This window comes from Erpetoichthys calabaricus, assembly GCF_900747795.2.
Source record: "Erpetoichthys calabaricus chromosome 1 unlocalized genomic scaffold, fErpCal1.3 SUPER_1_unloc_14, whole genome shotgun sequence".
NCBI classification, from domain to species: Eukaryota; Metazoa; Chordata; class Cladistia; order Polypteriformes; family Polypteridae; genus Erpetoichthys; species Erpetoichthys calabaricus.
This window is the reverse complement of record NW_026261579.1, coordinates 1-21,276: the sequence shown is the minus strand read 5'-3', so window position 1 is coordinate 21,276 and position 21,276 is coordinate 1. Positions and strand designations below refer to the sequence as shown.

At 40.2% G+C, this 21,276-nt stretch overlaps 1 protein-coding gene across 1 annotated transcript; it reads right to left on the bottom strand.

The window, feature by feature from the left end:
• Positions 1-2,477: 2,477 nt before the first annotated feature.
• On the bottom strand, positions 2,478-17,184 carry LOC127526340 (oocyte zinc finger protein XlCOF20-like). The gene is made up of 3 exons (XM_051921638.1): positions 16,675-17,184; positions 3,450-3,524; positions 2,478-3,029 (listed from the first exon to the last, which is right to left on the bottom strand). The coding sequence occupies exons 1-3, from the start codon at positions 17,084-17,086 to the stop codon at positions 2,509-2,511; spliced, it is 1,008 nt and encodes a 335-aa protein (XP_051777598.1). The 5' UTR covers positions 17,087-17,184; the 3' UTR covers positions 2,478-2,508.
• Between the last annotated feature and the right edge of the window lie 4,092 nt (positions 17,185-21,276).

The window sequence follows — 21,276 nt, the reverse complement described above, 5'->3', positions numbered from 1 at the left end:
GGGCATTAACTGATACTTCAGTACTGTGTTGTGTAAGAACAGGACGAAGTCTAGAAATGTTTCAGAGATGGAAGAAGGCAGTCCGAGAAATGTTACTTCTATGGGAGGAATTATTTAATAATAATAAAAAATTAGTAATATTATTTAATAATTGCCATTATTAGTGTATAAATGGATATAAATAATTACATTTAAACGATTCGCCAAAATCTGTTGTATGTAAACGATACTGTTTTAAACGTTATTGTTTTTTTCATCAGAAAACCCAGTTTCCACGTCTACCTGTATTAGTTTAAATGGCACTTTTGCCACTCGCAATATGGCGGAGGCTCTGACGTATCGTGTCAACTGGGCAACACGGTGAATGGGCCGTCTATCTATATATGTCTATGATTTGTTTGCTTTCCGACGTAGTGTAAATAAGGTAAATTCATCTCTCTGTGGTGCATATTCCACGTAACACATTATAATTTTCCTGCTTTATGCGAAAATACCCATGTCACCAAAAAAAAAAAAAGACGTACAATTTCACGGTCCAGTTCAGATGCCTGAGAAAAGTCTATTTCAAGGGCGTTTCAAACGCCACAACAGATACAATCCAAAGTGGAGGAACTTACAATAAAATGTGAATCAGAAAACTGTTTGTTCTATTTCTATGTTCTGTTTCTTTCATTTGGGAAATTCAACGGTTATAGATTCCTGGGCAACGGCGGGTACTCCTGCTAGTACCTTAAAAAAGCTCTCTGAAAGAACATTTTCTGGGTGAAAAAAGAAATTCCACCTTTAGTTTAACATAACAACAGTTCAGTAATTAACACTTTAACAACAAAATAAAATTTGGGTATTTCAGAACATTTATATTTTTTGGGGTGGTATGCCATGACAAAGGGTTGATAGCCCCCGGTGTAGATCTTCTCCAATGAAGCCCACTTCTGGAGGTGGCACCGAGTCTGAATTCTTTGTGGCTCAGAAGATTCCGATTTGTGAGAATTGTTGGCCACATCCAGTACTGCAATATGTGTAGCAAAGTGCATTCTGTCTTTATAATTTTTTTGTATCTTTTAGGTATGAATTTTCCAAAAAGCAATTGTTTGTGTAAACTTAGCGTCATATTTGGAGTACGGATGCTAATTAATGTGACTCCCCACAGACGGCAGGCACCCTCAGGCGATGGTGGATGCTGTACAGGTAAGTCTGCTCTCTCCAAGCCTTTTCTAATTTTATTCTATTTATTTGACATGTATATTATTTGGTAATTCTCGAGTGTTAAATAAGTTATGTGCCCCCTCCCCACTGAGTTCTTATATACAGTTTTGTATGATTTATTATCAAAAACAAACAAACAAAAACAAAATAAAATTAAAAAAAAAGAATTTCTTCTTTTAGTGCACTGCCACAGTGTTAAAACATAATTCAGCGTGGTGTACAGCATAAGCATATGTATATTTTGGATTTAAATTTTTATTTTACATTTTATTTTGTTGATTTTGTATTAATATTTTGTGTTTATAATTATTAGTAATTGATTTGATTTATTATTTAATAAGCATTGGCAAGAAGCTGTTTGTATGAAACCCTGTTCTTTTTTTTTTTGATTTTGTCAAGGTAAGTTTTTTAAATTTTTTGTTATATTAAAATAGCAAAATGTATAATATTATAAAGCTGAACTATTATTTATTGTGCGAGGCTATGTATATTGTAAAGTGTTTTTTTTTTCCTGATGAAATGTGTATAATATATTGTAAACAGTTCTATATGCTGCGGTGGGTTGGCACCCTGCCCAGGATTGGTTCCTGCCTTGTGTCCTGTGTTGGCTGGGATTGGCTCCAGCAGACCCGCGTGACCCTGTGTTTGGATTCAGCAGGTTGGAAAATGGATAGATGAATGGATAGTTCTATATGTAATACGTACGTTATGAAAACAGAGCTAGGCACATGGTGGAGGATGTAGGGGCTTTGGTGAGAAACCATTTGTATGACGCCCTGTTCTTTATTTTGTTTCTGGAAAAGGAAAAAGGATATAAACTTCTATTTCTACTCCATGTTGATTTGTTTTTGACACAACACTAAGTAGGATGGATTTGAGTCGTTACATGTGCTTACTGTCCAGGCAGGAGTGAACCTCACTCTTAAGTCAGGACAGTTCAGTTGTACTTCTCTCCGGTGTGAATTCTGGTGCGTCTCTGAAGTGTACTGCTCTCACAGATTTGTTTGCCATGTTCCAAACAGCAATATGGCCTCTCATTTTAAAGGGCGGAGTGGTGGCTCTGAGGCTAGGGATCTACACTGGCAATCAGAAGGTTGCCGGTCCGAATCCTGTAAAATGCCAAAAGGGACTCTGCTCTGTTGGGCCCTTGAGCAAGGCCCTTAACCTGCAATTGCAGAGCGCTTTGAGTAGTGAGAAAAGCGCTATATAAATGCAAAGAATTATGTGAATTTCCCATTGGGATTAATAAAGTATCTGTCTATCTATCTTTGAGATTCATTTCTCAACAATAGTTTAGTTTGCTTAGTTTTCAGGACAAGACTGAACCTCACTCTTGAGTCCTGAAGGGTTCTTGTTTTTCTGGACTGATTTTTGAACTGCTACTGTTTTTATTCTTTTGTGAACTCTTGTGTGACTCTGAAGACTGCCTATCTGTGAAAACTGTTTGCCACATTCATTACAGCAATATGGCTTCTCTCCGGTGTGAACTCTTGTGTGTCTCTGAAGACTGCTCATTTGCGAAAACTGTTTGCCACATTCATTACAGCAATATGGCTTCTCTCCAGTGTGAACTCTCGTGTGTCTCTGAAGATTGCTCATATATGAAAACTGTATGCCACATTCATTACAGCAATATGGCTTCTCTCGGGTGTGAACTCTAGTGTGGTCCTTCAGATGGTTCATTTTTGAAAACTGTTTGCCACATTCATTACAGCAATATGGCTTCTCTCCGGTGTGAACTCTCGTGTGTATCTGAAGATTGCTCATATAGGAAAACTGTTTGCCACATTCATTACAGCAATATGGCTTCTCTCCGGTGTGAACTCTCGTGTGTATCTGAAGATTGCTCATATAGGAAAACTGTTTGCCACATTCATTACAGCAATAGGGCTTCTCTCCAGTGTGAACTCTCGTGTGTTTCTGTAGATTGCCCATCTCTGAAAACTGCTTACCACATACATTACAGCAATATGGCTTCTCTCTGGTGTGAACTCTCGTGTGTATCTGAAGATTGCTCATATAGGAAAACTGTTTGCCACATTCATTACAGCAATATGGCTTCTCTCCGGTGTGAACTCTCGTGTGTATCTTAAGATTGCTCATTTGTGAAAACTGTTTGCCACATTCATTACAACTATATGGCTTCTCTCCGGTGTGAACTCTCGTGTGGTTCTGAAGATTGCTCATTTGTGAAAACTGTTTGCCACATTCATTACAGCAATATGGCTTCTCTCCGGTGTGACCTCTCGTGTGTTTCTGAAGAGCACTCCTGTTAGAGAATTTTCTGCCACATTCCACACTGCAGTGATCTTTCTTTCCTGTGTAAAATTTAAAACAAAAAGGAAAAAAAAAAAAAAAGCACTTATTTTCAATTCGCTGCCTTATTATCAACATTAACTCACATTAAATACATGATGGCTGAAATTAGGAACAACCTTTGATCAGCATAAGCAATTATAAAACTTTTGTTGTACTTGGAAAACACACTTAATTTGTTAATTTTATGTCCTTTATTACAACTACTCACCAGGGCCACATGTATAAAACCTCCTTATGCTTGGCCTCATATATGAAAGCTGTTTCTTATGCAAAAGTTAGGATTTATAAAACTAGAACTTGCCATTTAAATTGACTCAACGTTCCCTCAAGTTTTGAGCATTTGTATGTCCCATGCAGACTTTATTTGTGTTGGTATTTTAGCAACTCCAGGTGGAAAAACGAAGAACTGAAAAGAAAATTTCATTTCATTACACATTTCACATTCTGATGTTTGACAGGCTACACAAGAAGTGAGTTTTGATGTATCACAATGACATTTTGGATCATGATGATGACTTAGCTGATTTAGACTCCCTACTGTCATCCTCTTTGAAGTGTGTGCTGAATTGCAGCCTTCATTACAGAGACCACCATACAGAAATCACACAATCCCAGTTCTCTTACAGGTCTTAACAGCTGTGGGTGATTTGGTGATGGCAGCTTTTCAGTGTGAACTGCCTGACTGGTGAGGAATCTCTCAGTCACTGAGCCACGTAATGCCATCTGTATGGGATGGTATACTTAAGACGGTAGAGAGATACATGCAATATCATTACCATCAGGCGGTGCAAGTCCTGATCAAAATGAAATCTGCAGCAACATCTGCTGTCTTCAGCAGTGGTGGTCTTACTTGGCCTACAAGTCCCTTTCTGATTACTGAGCTCACCAGTGTGTTTTTTCTTATTGATATTCCAGACAGTTGAATTGGGTAATTTTAAGGTTTTCCGATCTCTCTAATGATTTCATTATTATTTTCCAGCTTCTTTGACTTTCATTGGCACAGCTCTTGCCCTCATGTTGATCAATGGCAACTACAAAGACCAAAGGCAGTCTGTAGGTAAGAGTAAGCGGAGGTGTCTTAGGACTATGGTACCATTATGGTACCATGAAAAGGGAGGATGATTCAGAAAAAGTGCTGTCATTTCTACAAGGTGTGACTGAAATGTTTGCAAATCCCCTTAAATGAAAATCAGTAATTTGTACTTTAATTACATCTGAATTATTTAATTTGTAATTTTAAACTGTGGATTAAAGGAGTAAATGCAAGAAGAATGTTTCATTGCATCCGCCATTATGGAGGGTACTATATAAAACAGAATGCCACGCCAAGCATGAAAAGTGCACCTTCAATAATTAGAATGTGTCCTGACATTTATCCACACTTGAACTAAAACCACTTGACACAAAAACAAACAACAAAATGTCTTCTTTCATTCACCAAAGCAAAAGAGAGCAATGGATGAGTGACGCCTCAGTGCACAGGCCTACAGAAGCTGCAGTGACATCAGAGAAAAAATAGAAGATAAGAAAACCGAGGAAGAGCTCAGCTGTTGGTGTTTCAGCTCTACAGAGGAGTGGCAGGTGACACCAGGACTGGTAACCTTTGTGACACGCTGGTGACATTTATACTCACCATTATAATGTTAAAGGGTATCTACTATCAGGACTTATTTATGTTGAGTAAGCTAAAATTTGCCAGGTTTTACTGTCTATTTGATCCAATGTGTGTGTTCATGTATGGAATTATTATCTCTGTTATGGCTGCAAACATCAAGCAGTCCAAGCCTGCACTCAATGAAGAGCGCTATAAAGATGAAATACAACTGAATTAAACAGTAGTGTTACACAAATTAATTGGCCTTGAATTTAAAATTGCCCAGATTTTGCTGTTTATTGTGAAATCTGCTTGTAGTTGGTTGACTGATCTACCAATTTCATGACATGGAATATATTAAGCTGAGGACACGCGTACAACTGACAGAGTGCACAGAGTGGAAAGTGGTGAAGAAAATAACTGCTGTGTGGAAATATCTTAAAGTATCTGAAATGTGATATGAATTTTATATATAAAGTTTAAAGTGAAAAAGTTATTTGTTAGTTGTGGTGTATTTAAAGCAAAGACATTTCCCGCAACTAATTTGATGAGAAACGTTTAGGTACAACACACAGCTGAGCACATCGACTTTCAACAATGCAGTGAAAGCAGGAAAACCGCTAAGGAAACAAATGTGTCTTAGCTGTCAATAATGGCACTGTTTGAAAAGAACCAGACATATGATCATGACAGGACAAAAAAATCAGAGTATCCCTCAAAGATAATTGCAATTTATCATTTTAGATACACCACCATTTTCTATAGTAGGAAGTTTAGGATTCCATCTTTTAAGTCCTATAACATGTATGCACGATATACAATGGCGAGAGGATGCTTCTTTTCAGACATAGCAGTACCAAGATGAACACTTTCATGACATTTCATACACAGTGACATGCAAATGTGTGGGGACCCCCCTGATGAAAATAACTGTTACTGTGAATAGTTAAGTCAGTATCAGATTAATTGATCTCCAAAAGCCACAAAGTTAAAGATAAAACATTCTTTTCTGCATTTTAAACAGGATTTGTGTCTTATTTTTGATTTGTTGAGTGAAAAAAGGAAGAGTACCCCAGAAATGTTTGTGCACCCCAAGAGATTGGAGGTCTCAGATATCTTTTTTTTCCCCAAGACGTCAGACCCTAATTAGCTCCTTAGGGCTTTGCTTGTTTACAATCATCATTATGAATGGCCAGGCGATGCAGAATTCAAAGCTGTATAAATTCTCAGACGCCTCAAACCTTGTCCCAGCAATCAGCAGCCATGGGCTCCTCTAAGCAGCTGTCTAACACTCTGAGAAATAAAATAATTTATAGTCACAAAGCAGGAAAAGACTATAGAAGATGTCAAAGAATTTTCAATTAGCCACCTCCTCAGTTGGTAACGTTATGAAGAGATGGCAGTTAACAGCAATGGTGGAAATCAAGTTGAGGTCTGGAAGACCAAGACAACTTTCCAAGACAAGTGCACACAGCATTGCTAGAATGGCAAATCTAAACCCCTGTGTCTTAAAGCTTCCTGGTGGTCTTTTGTAGTCCGACTCTGGAGTGGTGATGCACTGTTCTACTGTGCAGCGATACCACCACACATATAACCTTCAGGAAAGAGCCATCAGAAGAAAAATTTCCTGTGTCCTCACCACAAAATTCAAAGTTTGCAGATGAACATCTAAACAAGCCCGATGCCTGTTGAAAACACGTCCTGTGAACTGATGAAGTCAAAATAGAACTTGTTGGCCACAATGTGCAAAGGTGTGTTTGAAGAAAAAGGGCACAGAATTCCATGACAAAAAAACGTCTCTGACTGTTAAGGATGGGAGAAGATCAATCACCTTTCAGGCTTGTGTTGAAGCCAGGAGCACCAGGAACTGTTTACTGGTAGAGGGAGGAATGGATTCAATTAAATATTAGAAAATTCTGAAACAAACATCACACCATCTATAAAAGTTAAAAATGAAAAAGTATGGCTTCTACAAAAGGATAATGATCAGAACTGCACCCCAGAATTCACAATGGCCCAAGCTTAATGTTTTGTCATGGCTCTCTCAGTTTCTCGATCTGAACATTAATGACAATCTGTGATGCGACAGACTGCCTGGGCCCAATCCCAGCAGTGATGCCTCCAGCACAGAAAGACAGGGGGAGAGGGCTTAGTCTGAATACTGTCTCCCCCAGACCGATAGAGGGCAGCCACCTTGGCTTGCAATGGGGCCACGGTTTTGGAGCATGGATGCTCAACCTTACTGGGGCCCATTGCCACCACCAGGAGGTGCCTGGATGTTTACTGGGCCCCGTTTAGCAGCACTTCCACCACACTAGGAAGTGCTGCTGGAAGAAGGTCATTGGACGCCTGGGGCCTCATGTATAAATGACGTGTACGCACAAAAATGTTGCATACTCCCGTTTCCATGCTCACATCATGATGTATAAAAACTAAACTTGGTGTAAAGCCACGCACATTTTCAGGGCAGCTAAATCCTTGGTGTACGCAAGTTCCCTGCTTGGTTTTGCAAACTGGCAGCCCCCAGCATCAATGTAGTGCTTTTGTTCCAGTGTTTCCCTTTCATTTTTAGATCCACATCCCTGACACGGCTTTATCAAATACACTGAAATTAACCACATATTGTTAATTAATTTAAGGCATCTGATTGTAATTAACCTGTAACAATATAATGGTTCACAGAATGGCCAAACTATTCCAAATACCATAGTAGCTTTAGCGTTGTTACTCTCAAGTATTCATCCCACTGTATCTGAGTGTGGAATCACAGCTCTACAGCAGCTGATCAGAAAGAGAATTAACGGGATACAGCATCAAGCACATGCTGCCTCAGCCATGCTGTCTATTTGAACTACTCTCATACGGCAAAACGCTTCAGAGCCTTTCCTGTACTGACCTCATGGTTCAGAGTTTCATCCCAAGAGCTCTTAACGCACTGAATTAGTTCAAATGCTCCTTGTAGATCTTTTGTACTTAAGTACAATTACCTCACTGTAAACTTGCGATACAGTTATAATGTTGCACAACCTGAGCCACTTTATAAAGCGCGTATTTACATATGATGACAATATCATTTTTAAGATGAAATGCAGCAAAATATGTTTATTACATTATATAGCTATGAAGAGGATGAAGAATAGAAAAGGCATTGGTCTAGATGACATACCTGTGGAAGCATGGAGGTGTTTAGGACAGATGGCAGTGGAGTTTTTAACCAGATTGTTAAATGGAATATTAGAAAATGAGAGGATACATAAGAATAAGGGGGATGTGCAGGATCTGTACTAATTACAGGGGAATAAAACTGATGAGCCACAGTGTGAAGTTATGGGAAAGAGCAGTGGAAGCTAGGTTAAGAAGTGAGGTGATGATTAGTGAGCAGCAGTACGGTTTCATGCCAAGAATGTGCACCACAGATGCGAGGTTTGTTCAGAGGGTGTTGATGGAGAAGTTTTAGAGAAGGCCAGAAGGAGTTGCATTGCGTCTTTGTGGACCTGGAGAAAGCATATGACAGGGTGCCTAGAGAGGAGCTGTGGTATTGTATGAGGAAGTCGGGAGTGGTAGAGAAGTATGTAAGGGTTGTACAGGATATGTACGAGGGAAGTGTGACAGTGGTGAGGTCTGCGGTAGGAGTGACGGATGTATTCATGTTGGAGGTGGGAGTACATCAGGGATTCTTATTTGCAATGGTGATGGACAGGTTGACAGACGAGATTAGACAGGAGTCCCCGTGGACTATGATGTTTGCTGATGACATTGTAATCTGTAGCGATAGTAGGGAGCACGTTGAGGAGATCCTGGAGTTGGAGATATGCTGTAAAGAGGAGAGGAATGAAGATCAGTAGGAACATGACAGAATACATGTGTGTGAATGAGCAGGAGGTCATTGTGGAATGGTGAGGATGCAGGGAGTAGAGTTAGCGAAGGTAGAGGAGTTTAAATACTTGGAATCAACAGTACAGAGTAATGGGGATTGTGGGAAGAGAGGTGAAAAAGAGAGTGCAGGTAGGGTGGAGTGGGTGGGTGGAGAAGAGTGTCAGGAGTGATTTGTGTCAGAAGGGTATCAGCAAGAGTGAAAGGGAAGGTCTACAGGATGGTAATGAGACCAGCTATGTTATATGGGTTGGAGACGGTGGCATTGACCAGAAAGCAGGAGACAGAGCTGAGGTGGCAGAGTTAAAGATGCAAAGATTTGTATTGGGTGTGACGAGGATGGATAGGATTAGAAATGACTACATTAGAGGATAATCTCAAGTTGGACGTTTGGGAGACAAAGTCAGAGAGGCGAGATTGTGCAGGTTTGGACATGTGCAGAGGAGAGATGCTGAGTATATTGGGAGAAAGATGTTAAGGATAGAGCTGCCAGGCAAGAGGAAATGAGGAAGGCCTAAGAGGAGGTTTATGGATGTGATGAGGGAGGACATGCAGGTGATGGGTGTAACAGAACAAGATAGAGGACAGAAAGATATAGAACAAGATGATCCGATGTGGTGACCCCTAAAGGGAGCAGCCAAAAGAAGAAGATGACATTATACAGATAAAATTTTAACATTATTTAAATAATCTAATAATTAAACACGTGAGGACACAGTGTCGCAACGCTAGCTATTTCAGGGATTGTTCCTGCTTCGCGCTGTATTCTTACTGTGGCTGGTGCAACACTGGAAGGATAGATGAATAGAATAATTAATCATGTACTATGAAGATATTTCAATGTTCCTTAAAAGTTTTGAAGAATCGGCATTCTAAGCTTACAGATGGCTTGACATCTATTACAGAGCTGATTGTGTGGTGATTGGTGAATTGGAGAAAGAAAAGGAAGGGACAGGAATTGGGGGTTAGTATGTTTGAAAGGAGACAGTACTGCTGCAATAAATTATTTTATCGAAGGTCGCGCACAGCACAGCAAGCATCTTGATGGAGGCAGGAACAATCTCTGGACGAGGCGCCAGCTCATCACTATTACTGTGCCACTGTGTTCCCATGTTTAATATAGTGTTTTAATTCAAATGATATCAAATATACATCTCAGCATTTAAATTGTTCAGAGAGCTGTAATATCATGAATGTAATGGATTCTGTGTCCTGTTGGAGGAAGAGAAAGCCCATTTAAGAAGCGCATAGTGATTCACACAGAGCACATAGAAGAGCACATACAAAACAAATCATTTAACGTGCTACTTTAGTTACGGTGGGATTTGAGAAACTAGTAAATTAAACGATTTAATGATGAATTTATGATGTTCTACTTTAATGACAAAATAAACTACGTGATTAAAGTGGGAAATTTTGAGATTAAAGTTGACATTTCAAGCTTTTTTTTTGCCACGGTGTGCCTGTTTTTTTTATTTTCTCTGTACCCTAATAAGCCTTTCATATGACACTCAGACGGTGGGCTATGACTCACCTTTAATTTGCTTTTATTCGCTGAAATTCTCCTATTTTCCCCTGTGCTTCTGCAATCGTCTTTTCACAGAACACTGAGCTTAAGGGCTATTTATTTTGATTTGCATATTGAAATAGGCATAATTCTGGGAGGAATTGGGGAGTGGTGGAAGGCGCGTGCACATGCACAGATGTCTTGCCTGAAGAAGGGGCCTGAGTTGCCTCGAAAGCCTGCATATAGTAATCTTTTTAGTTAGCCAATAAAAGGTGTCATTTGCTTGGCTTTTTTCTACATTCATAATGGCTAACAACGGTACAACACCCTAGTACTTCTGAGCCAAGACAAATTAGAACTCTAAACAGCAAGTAAAGAAGCAATCTCTTCTGTGATATGCTTGTAAGTCTCATCTGTCTGCGTCCTTTTTTTCACTGTCAACAAATAATCAGTTATCAAATTTAAATAATCCTTGTATTTCTCAACACATTGTATTATTCTGTTTCTTAAATTAAGAGTACATGAGTTGCCTTGATGTCCTGTGAGTCTAATGGCCAGAGACCCCCTTCTCATACAGAGGAGTAAGGTAAACAAAGAGAGAGCCTTGCAAAGTTACTTTCCTTTGTGTAAACAGAAATTGGAAATTTTACAAATAACTTTCTGAGAACTGGCAAGTCATCCCAATCTGCTAATCTGATCCACCTAGTTTCTTTAATACAACATCAACTCGAGTTTTGAAGGTCCCTATAGTCCTTCTCTGCACACTACCTGGTAATTTATTCCACATGTCTGTGTTTCTGTGTGTGAAGGAAAACTCTCTGATGTTTATGTAAAATTTTCCCTTAACTTTCCAACTGTGTCCTCCTGTTCTTGTTGAACTCTTTTTAAATTATCAGCCAAGTAGAGCTCGACTGCTTTAATTATCTTCATGATTTTAAATACTTCAGTCATGCCTCCTCTTAATCTCCATTTGCTTAAACTGAAAAGTTTGATCTCACATCAAAAAGGCCACTTTTTAAAATAAATAATCACCGCACTAGCGGCTTAGAGAGAGGGGTCATGGTATGTGTGACCGGAGCGTTTCCCACGTGATTTGTGATGCAGACGGTCCTCACTTAAGTGCACAGGTGAAGAGTCGTCTGCATCCGTAATTGATGCCAGGAGTTGCCAATTGCCACATCTGATCCATGTCCCCATGATAAATAGAAGCGTAAGGTGACTAGAAAGGGAAGAGAAAAAAAAGAGGGAAAAAAAAATGGATGGAGGTTGAGAAGGACAGAAGGCAGGAAGTAGGGAGGAGAAAGCCGGTGCATGAACGAGCGAAGGTGCTCGTAGTAGAGAACACCTGCAGCTGAGCAGTGAGCCTGGGTGTTTGGCCAGCACCCCAGAAGCAGGCGGTGGTGGTCGCTCCCGCTGAGCATTACTGAGGAGCTGGAGTGACCGGAAGGAGGATGGCTCACCGCATAAGGCCAGGAAGGCAGTGGGAGTTGGGACTTGAGATGTGAAAGCCCAGGCGTGAGCGCCCTGGTCGCTGGGGAGCCCAAGTTACAGTCAGGTGAAGCCCACCGGACCCAGGGATCGGCGAGGCGAACAGACTAGCAGGAGAAGGCAGAAAGAAGGTCAGCAGCAAGTAGGGTGGCTCCCCTGGTGCATAGGCTGGATGGGAGAAGCAGGAGAGTCACCAGTAGAAAGGCATTGTTTTAACCTCATTTTTAAAGGATTAATTTATTGTTTTTAACCTCCACAATTCACAGCGCTTTATTGGATTATTTATTTGAAGATTTTTGAGAGACGCTGCACTTATTTATTTGAACACTGTTTTGATTTTGATTGTTGTTTTAATAAAGCACTTTGCACTTTTTGCACCATCCCCTTGTTACATTGTTGTGCCTCACTGTCCAGCTCATCAGTGACATTACCGATGGTGTCGGGTTCAAGAGCTCCCAAAAGACAGATGGGAGCATGGAGCAGAACCTGCATCGTCACAATAACTCATACCTCGACATCCCTAGAATTAGCCTAGTCACTCTTCACTGGACTTGTCTACGTCTTCTAGGTCTGTTTTGTAGCCTGGAGACTAAAACTGCACACAGTACTCCAGATGCGGCCTGCGGTGTTTTATAAAGCCTCTGCATAACCTCCTGTGACTTGTACTCCACACATCAGGGCGCTAAATAACCTTTACATTCTCTTAGCCTTCTTAATGACTTCTGAACACTTTCTAGTAGTCGGTGGTGATGACTTCACTACAACTCAGAAATCCTTCTCATAAGACCTTCCATTGTGTACACAAACCATACATTTTTACTTCCTACATGTAATACTTTGCATTTACTTAAATTAAATTTCATCTTCAACAAATCTGCCCAAGCCTGTGTACTGTCCAAATCCCTGTATTGTGAGGATTCAACAGATTCTCGATTATCTGCCAAATCCACCTACCTTGGCATCATCTGAAAACTTAACCACCTTGTTATTTTTATTCCTATCCATATCATTTATATCATTATGCTTCTCGATATCCAGAGGCTGTTCCCTTGCGCTCAGCCACGTCTTAAGCTATCACACGGGAAAATGTAGGGGTCTTTGTGCATGATGGCATCCCTAAAGAAGTCCTTACAGACCAAGAGATGCCTTTCACATTGGAAAACATTTAGGGAAATGGCCAAGTTACTTAAAATAAAGCATTTAAAGTCTGCGGTGTATCATCCACAAACCGATGGTCTAGTAGAGAGATTTAATCAGACTCTCAAACAAATGCTCCGCAAGGTGGTCAGCAGGGACAGGGTTCTCTCCTTTTGAATTGTTATAAGGATGACAACCTCAGGGAATATTGGATATTTTAAAAGAAGGATGGGAAGAAGAGGCACTTCCCTCTACCAATATTTTAGAATATATCGCACAGTTACGCAATATATTTGGGAAAATTCAACCGATATTAAAAAGCCACTGTCACAAAGATGTGTCACTGACATCATAAAGGTTTGGGACAGCCACCCGTATATTGTTTCCTGGCTGCAAAATTGAAGAAAATTGAAAAGAGATGTTCACAGGTTTGAGTCCAAAATAGTTTGGATATTATGGAGGTAAGATGGCACCTTTAAAGGCCGGTAAGGGAAATGAAGTCATCAGACCCGGAACCAGAAGTGACATTATTGGGACCGAAAGTGATGTCATCATTGGTGCCAGGACCCTGCAGGATTTTCCATGCAGAGAGATTGAGAGAGACAGTCAGCGCACCCTGCCGCCCCCTGGTCTGGCGTGGTATTTCTATCATTTATGCCATTTCGCGGCCTCCCAATCACACGTTTGTGACAATATATTTATACAGTAGTGGCCCTAACACTGGCCCTTGTAGGACACTACTCTTACAACCACCCAGTTCTGATAGGGTTCCTCGCACCATAACCCTCTGCTTCCTGTGTTTAGCCAATTCTGCACCCATCTACACACCACACCCTGAACTTTCACTTCTTTTAGTTTAGTGGCACCTTATCAAATACTTTCTGAAAGTCCAGATAAATAATATCATCTGTTCCACTTTGATCATATCCTTTGGTTGGTTCCTCATAGATTCCCAGCATGTTAGTAAAATGCAACCTCCCTCATCTGAATCCATGCTGACTGTTAAAAAAACCTCCTGTTCTTGCCGTGTGTCACTCAATCTTTTCCTTATAATTCCTTTCATTTATTTTCTGTGATGCAAGTTAAGCTTACTGACCTGTTGATACTTCAATTTTCCCAATCACCCTTTCTATATAATGGGCTTACATTTTCCAGTTCATAAAAATTGTCCCAGAGAGCAGTGATTACTAAAAAATATCCATCAAAGGATTATATATATATTCACTAAACTCTGTAAGCATTTGAGGATAAATAGCATCTGGTCTTGGAGATTTGTTTGATTTCAACCAATTCAATCTCAGCAGCACTTCTCTCTCTACAATTTCCAAATCCCTCAGTACCTCCTTAGTAGTCCCTGTTACAACTGAGAGGTTATCCACTTTTTCAGACATGAAATCTTCAGAAAATGGAAAGCTTAGAGCATTTTATATTTCACTATCTGTGTATTGTAATTCCCCTTTATTGTTCATGCAGCACTTCACTTCCTCCTTGACTGTTATTTTACTCCTAAAATACTGAAAGAATGTCTTTGGCTACAATATTTCTCTTTAACTGTCTTTTACAGACCTCATATCTTTCCTAATGGTTGCTCTCAAATGCACTACTGTTAGCATTGGGGTTATTCATCTTAAATGACTTATTCAGATGTTCTTTTTTTTTTCCTTTGCAGCTTCTTTTTTACCTCCTTATTTACCCACTCCAGAGATTTTATTAATTACTTTGAATCCATCCTGCATCATATGTAAAATGTTTAACTTCTTTCTGCTAACAAATCACAGTTACTCTTGCCTGTTTATTGCTATCACACTGACTTGTCGGCTACTACAAAAGCTTTCTCCACCCTCTGCCCCACAAACCCAAAGGTTGGAGTAAGACTGGAGTGACACCTGCTGTTGTGTGAATCACAAAACAAAAACAAAAAAACACCATTGTAAAAAGAAAAAAAAAAAAACGTTAAAAACTATTAAACTGCTTCACTGCTGCTTAATAGCCTACCAAAAAAAAACCAAACAGTTTAGGAGCAAAAGTCATATTTAATGCACACTCGCATAGAAGGATCATAGACTAGCACAGAACACACAGCCTTTGTCACTTTATGATATAAGAATGATGTCAGCATATCAGTGGAAGTTGTTTCTCCAATCCACCGCTTCAATGTGTAATCCAAAAGTTTGACATTTCATCCAAATACTTCTGTAAGGATGTCACAAGAACCTTAGAAGAGCTGAAGAGATGTGTAAAGCTGGCAAATGTGATAAAAGAATTTTGGAAGACCTGGGTGTCCATCAATGCATAGAAAGCCATACTGTCTACAAAAATGGAGGAAACTCACTACTGGAATGGGCAACCCACAAAGATCACAGCATGAAAGCAGAGGTGAATAGGAACCCAGACAGGCAGAGCAAAGGGCCTGCAGAAGTCTCCGGGACTTGAGAAAGTCTCTGTCCATGTGTTCTTATGGAGAAAAGCGTAAGAACGTAGATTACAGAAGGACAACACCAAGGATATCAATGCAATCTAGCAAAACCATCACTGCACATCTGAAAACTTGTAAAAGATCATCATGATGTTCCAGAACAGACAATGATCTGTGAATGAATGAGACAAAACTTGAAGTCTTTGGTCAAAACATGCAACACTATGTTTGGAAGTAATACAAAAGCGCACATTGATACTAAATCATCAAGGTGAAGGGAGCATCATAGTTTGGCCTGTTTGTTTCTTCATGGCCTAGAACTCTTGTCACTGAATTGAAAATATTTTCAAGAAATCTGACAGAAAAATATCAGGATAGTAGAAGCTTAACAAAAGTTGAGTGATGACACAGGACAATGAGCTCAACAACAGGAAGAAATCAGAAACAGAAAGGGTTAAACATACTTTACATGCTGGTGTTCTGGAACAGCCAATAAGAGACACGAGATGCTGTGGCCTGACCTAAAGAGAACTGATCAGAAAAGGGCTCTCAGGGATGAAGGAACTGAAAAGGTTTGGAATGAAGGAAGGGGTTAAAATTCATTGCTGATCAGTAGCTACAAAAAGTTCTGTTTAGGTCATTATTGTTAAAGAAGGGTCAACCAGTCTGTAAAGATAGGAGGGTCAGGGAGTGGACTGTGAATGTTTCAACAATGTGAATGTGTTCAGGACTGACAAGAAGCCGTCCAGTTGTTTGTGTTATTACAGTAGTTTAGGACAACTGAGGCCGTCTGTAATCGGAGCTTAGTTGAAGATCAGACCACATTGTTAAGAGGAATTAATATGGATACCCAGGAAATTCCAGAGGGATCAATACCTTTGTCTTGCTCTTGGACATTTGTATAGCACTCTTTATCGAGGATAGGCTGAGGACTTTTGCATAAAGTCACTATAATGGAAGAATAGCAAATTGCTAAACCTTACAATTGATGAAATCTCACAATAAATTTAAACACACAATAAAATAAAGTATTTTCACTCCATTTCTAAGTTTCTCATAAAAATCACAAGACCCAACCTTTCAAGCTCATAAACCCCAACTCTAAATCTTAAGACATTTTTATTTTACACTTACTTTTTCCAGACTTCTTTGAAGATGGTCGCTTATTTTTCTGAGCTCTAACAGATGTAGTTTCCACAGCCCTCTTTGGTTCAAACTCTAATGATTCAGACTTCACATTGATAGAAGCCTCTGGAGATGAACAGTGTCTGCTATAAGAAGAGTCTAACCTGGTCACCACTCCATCTTGAAGGTTGTCTTCTTTTACACTGTCCATATTTGTACGGTTATGTGTCTCAATATTGACAGACTTCTCTTCAGGTTCTTCTTTAATGCTCACTGGCTGCAGTTTACTGTCCTCCTCCTTGATGCTCAGACTTTCCTGTTTAATGTAGATGGACTCCCACTCACAGTTGTCCTCCTTAATATTTACAGTTTTTTCCATGATATTTGCATCCACATCACAGGTGTCCCATTTCACATCCATTGAGATGTTCCAGTAAACAGCAGCTTTTGCTTTTTCTCTGTGAAAAGAACAAGAATCAGCTTCATTAAAACTTCACCACTTATGCCTAAAGACACTTGAATTTCTGTAACTTCTACCTTGTGACAAATAAAGTTCCACTAAGTCTGTTGTATCTATTGCTGATCACTGGATCTGCTTAATCTGTTTGTTTAAATTGGTGCACATGTTTTTAATTTTTTGGGTACAACTTCAGAAGAGAGACTTTGATACAACACATATGTCACTTGAGCCAGTTAGTGAGGGAGGTCGTGGTGGTCAGCTTAATAATTAGGGAGTTTGGTCACAGGTGGACACACAGGTGACATCGCCGAGTGGAGGTGAGACTTGTGCTGGTATTTCTTAAGAGGGCATCATTTAGTGTGTGAGGTGATTACTGTGCTGTGAGAAAGTCACCCACCGTGTGGACTGACTGAGGGGGCAGGAGAGGTAAACATTTCAGCTGGTGGTGGTTTTTAAATTGATTTTATGATCTTGGGTTTACTTTGTTTTGGGGGGGGTAGATCTTGCTGATTCAGATCAAAAGCTGGTGCTGTGATTGTCTCAGTGAACACTGAAGAGGTAAATGTTAGCCCTACTTAATAATTAATCCACAAATCGATTATCGAAAATCTATATGCTTTTTTATGTTATGTTTAACAGTGGCTGTTGTTGGCCTCGGTTTCCTCAAATTGTGATTATTTCTTGAATTAATGTATTTACCAGCTTTCTGCTGGTCAGTTGAAGGTGGCATTTGGAGTTGTAAATCAATCTGCACCACTTTCTCCTTAATCTTTGTCAAATGAGCTTGGAATGCAGGAATACACGGTAAGTAATGAAAATGTAGAGAAGGAGGTGGCGACGGTGTGACTGGACGATGTGAAGTAGAAAACGGACTTGAAAACGCTAAGTGAACTGGAGACACACACACTGATGATTGAATAGAAAAGACACGTGGGCAACCACAGGGGGATTGATTCAAGTAAAGTTCGGTGCTGGGCTGGAGGTTGCGCTGTTCGTCCACCACTTGAGTCACGTGCAGCAACTCTGAGTTGAGCGAATGAAAACTTACACATCCATAAAACGGTATCTCCAAACCCTGAGCACTTATCCTTGTTTGTCTCTCCGTGTTCAAATTTTTAATGTGAAGACTTTTCAGCGAAACATCGCACTCTCAAATAACCTTACAGTTTTTATATAAGTTAATATGAATCTATGAATCAATTTACACTCCTCTTCATACTTTGATAATTGTTGTAATGTTAATTTACCCATTTTTAGAGATTTAAAATGTTGAACTTGATGTAATTTACATGCCACACACCCTAATAATATACGCTCTACAGTCTCTAGCTGATTACGTGATCTACACACTCCAGACTGGTGCTGCCTTGTCTTGAATTGTGTATAATTAAACCTAATATGCCCAATCCCTATACGTGTTAATATCATTTCTTCTCTTCTTGTTCTGCCCCCTTTTCCTATTAATCTAACTCTGCTTTCTACTCTGTACATTTGCCTTCCCTTACTGTCAGTGTCCCACATGATAAGCCACATCTCATTGATTTTCAGTTGTGTCAGACTGTTAAATCATCAACAATATTGTTTCCTTTGACTTCTTTATGTGCTGACACCCATAAAAACTAGCATATCAACTCAAATTCTCTAACTGATATAATATTTGAAGTACTGTGGCAGATCAGTTTGAATTCTCCCTGCTACACGACAAATTTCAAAGATGTCCACCCGGAGCACATGAGAGAGGCTGAGAGACACGGCATAGATTAGATAGATAGATTAGATAGATATCCCAATGGGAAATTCACATTCTTCAGCAGCAGCATACTGATACAATAAATAATATTAAATTAAAGAATGATAATAATACAGGTGAAAAAACAGAATATAACTATGTATAATGTTAAATATTAACGTTTACCCCCCCCCGGGTGGAATTAAAGAGTCGCATAGTTTGGGGGAGGAACGATCTCCTCAGTCTGTCTGTGGAGCAGGACAGTGACAGCAGTCTGTCGCTGAAGCTGCTCTTCTGTCTGGAGATGATACTGTTTAGTGGATGCAGTGGATTCTCCATAATTGATATGCTGCCTCCCCAGCACACCACTGCGTAGAAGAGGGCGCTCGCCACAACTGTTTGATAGAACATCTGCAGCATCTTATTGCAGATGTTGAAGAAAGCCAGCCTTCTAAGGAAGTATATCGGCTCTGTCCTTTCTTACACAGAGCATCAGTATTGGCAGTCAGTCTAATTTATCATCCAGCTGCACTCCCAGATATTTATAGGTCTGCACCATCTGCACACAGTCACCTTTGATGATCACTGGGTCTATGAGGGTCTGGGCCTCCTAAAATCCACCACCAGCTCCTTGGTTTTTGCTGGTGCTCAGGTGTAGGTGGTTTGAGTCACACCATTTAACAAAGTCATTGATTAGGTCCCTATACTCCTCCTCCAGCCCATTCCTGATACAGCCCCACGATAGCAGTGTCATCGGCGAACTTTTGCACATGGCAGGACTCGAGTTGTATTGGAAGTCCGATGTATATAGGCTGAACAGGACCGGAGAAAGTACAGTCCCTTGTGGCGATCCTGTGTTGCTGACCACAATGTCAGACGTGCAGTTCCCATGACGCACATACTGAGGTCTGTCTTTAAGATAGTCCACGATACATGCCACTAGGTATGAATCTAATCCCATCTCTGTCAGCTTGCCCCTAAGGAGCAGAGGTTGGATTGTGTTGAAGGCGCTAGAGAAGTCACCGGCACACAGGCACACAGACACAGGACACCCAAGGTGAGCACTGTTAGTATTTATTGATCCAAACTCTGTAGTTGAAATACTGTACTGTGTATGTAAATGTTAAAGCCAAACTTATAAAGCTGGTCAAATCACTTTTTTAACTATTATAGCAAACAGCATTTGCAAAAATAATAATTTTAGAAAATGCATTTATACATATATACAATACAACTTGGCTTACTGCACTGCGCTCTCGTGTCTCTCTGTCAGATAGTCTTGTGAGTAGTGATCGGCCGCTCAATACTGAAGTTTTGACACTGTGTCAAGCGCTCCGCTTCGAGGCTTGTTTCAAATGCGCCCGTCACGTGATTTTGAGGCACGCTAGCGTAATGACGTCATTGGTATCCGCACAGTCAGCAGTCGATTTGGTACTCACTCGTCTGCTGAACTGCTTTGGCTCATAGAGTAAAAGCACTTGTGCCTGCTACAATGATAAGGTATGCTGACGCAAGTTCAAATCCTAATTGGGGCTCGCGCATGTTAAAATAAGAACTTTGTACGAAACAGTTATGTAGTACTTGTCTGTAAGTTAACAAATATATTTTGGGAACACTATGAACGATTTACATGGGGCACCTTTATCCTTGGTGTGGAATCGTGTCCACCTAGAATCTGTAACAAATTGATGAGCATATTTTGTGTAAGGTACCACGTATTATAACAATCCAGAATCTACTCTACCCCATATCGATCATAGCAGAGAGGCTAAGAAATGCTTCACTAAAGCCGACGTGGTCATTACACCAGTATATGCGCAAGACACTCCTCATTAAACGTTTTTAATATTCAGTGATTCCCAGATCTGTAGCTAATTTGTATTACAGTAATCCCTCGCTATACGCGCTTCGCCTTTCGCGGCTTCACTCCATCGCGGGATTTTATATGTAAGCATATTTAAATATATATCACGGATTTTTTGCTGGTTCGCGGATTTCTGCTGACAATGGGTCTTTTAATTTCTGGTACATGCTTCCTCAGTTGGTTTGCCCAGTTGATCTCATACAAGGGACGCTATTGGCAGATAGCTGAGAAGCTACCCAGCTTACTTTTCTCTTTCTCTTGCGCTGACTTTCTCTGATCCTGACGTAGGGGGAATGAGCAGGGGGGCTGTTCGCACGCCTAGACGATACGGACGCTCGTCTAAAAATGCTGATAGATTATCTTCACGTTGCTATCTTTTGTGCAGCTGCTTCCTGAAACGACATGCTGCATGGTGCTTCGCATACTTAAAAGCTCGAAGGGCACGTATTGATTTTTGATTGAAAAACAAACTCTGTCCTCTCTCTCTCTCCCTCTCTTTGTCTGCTCCTAACGGAGGGGATGTGAGCTACCGCCTTCAACAGCTTTGTGCCGCGGTGC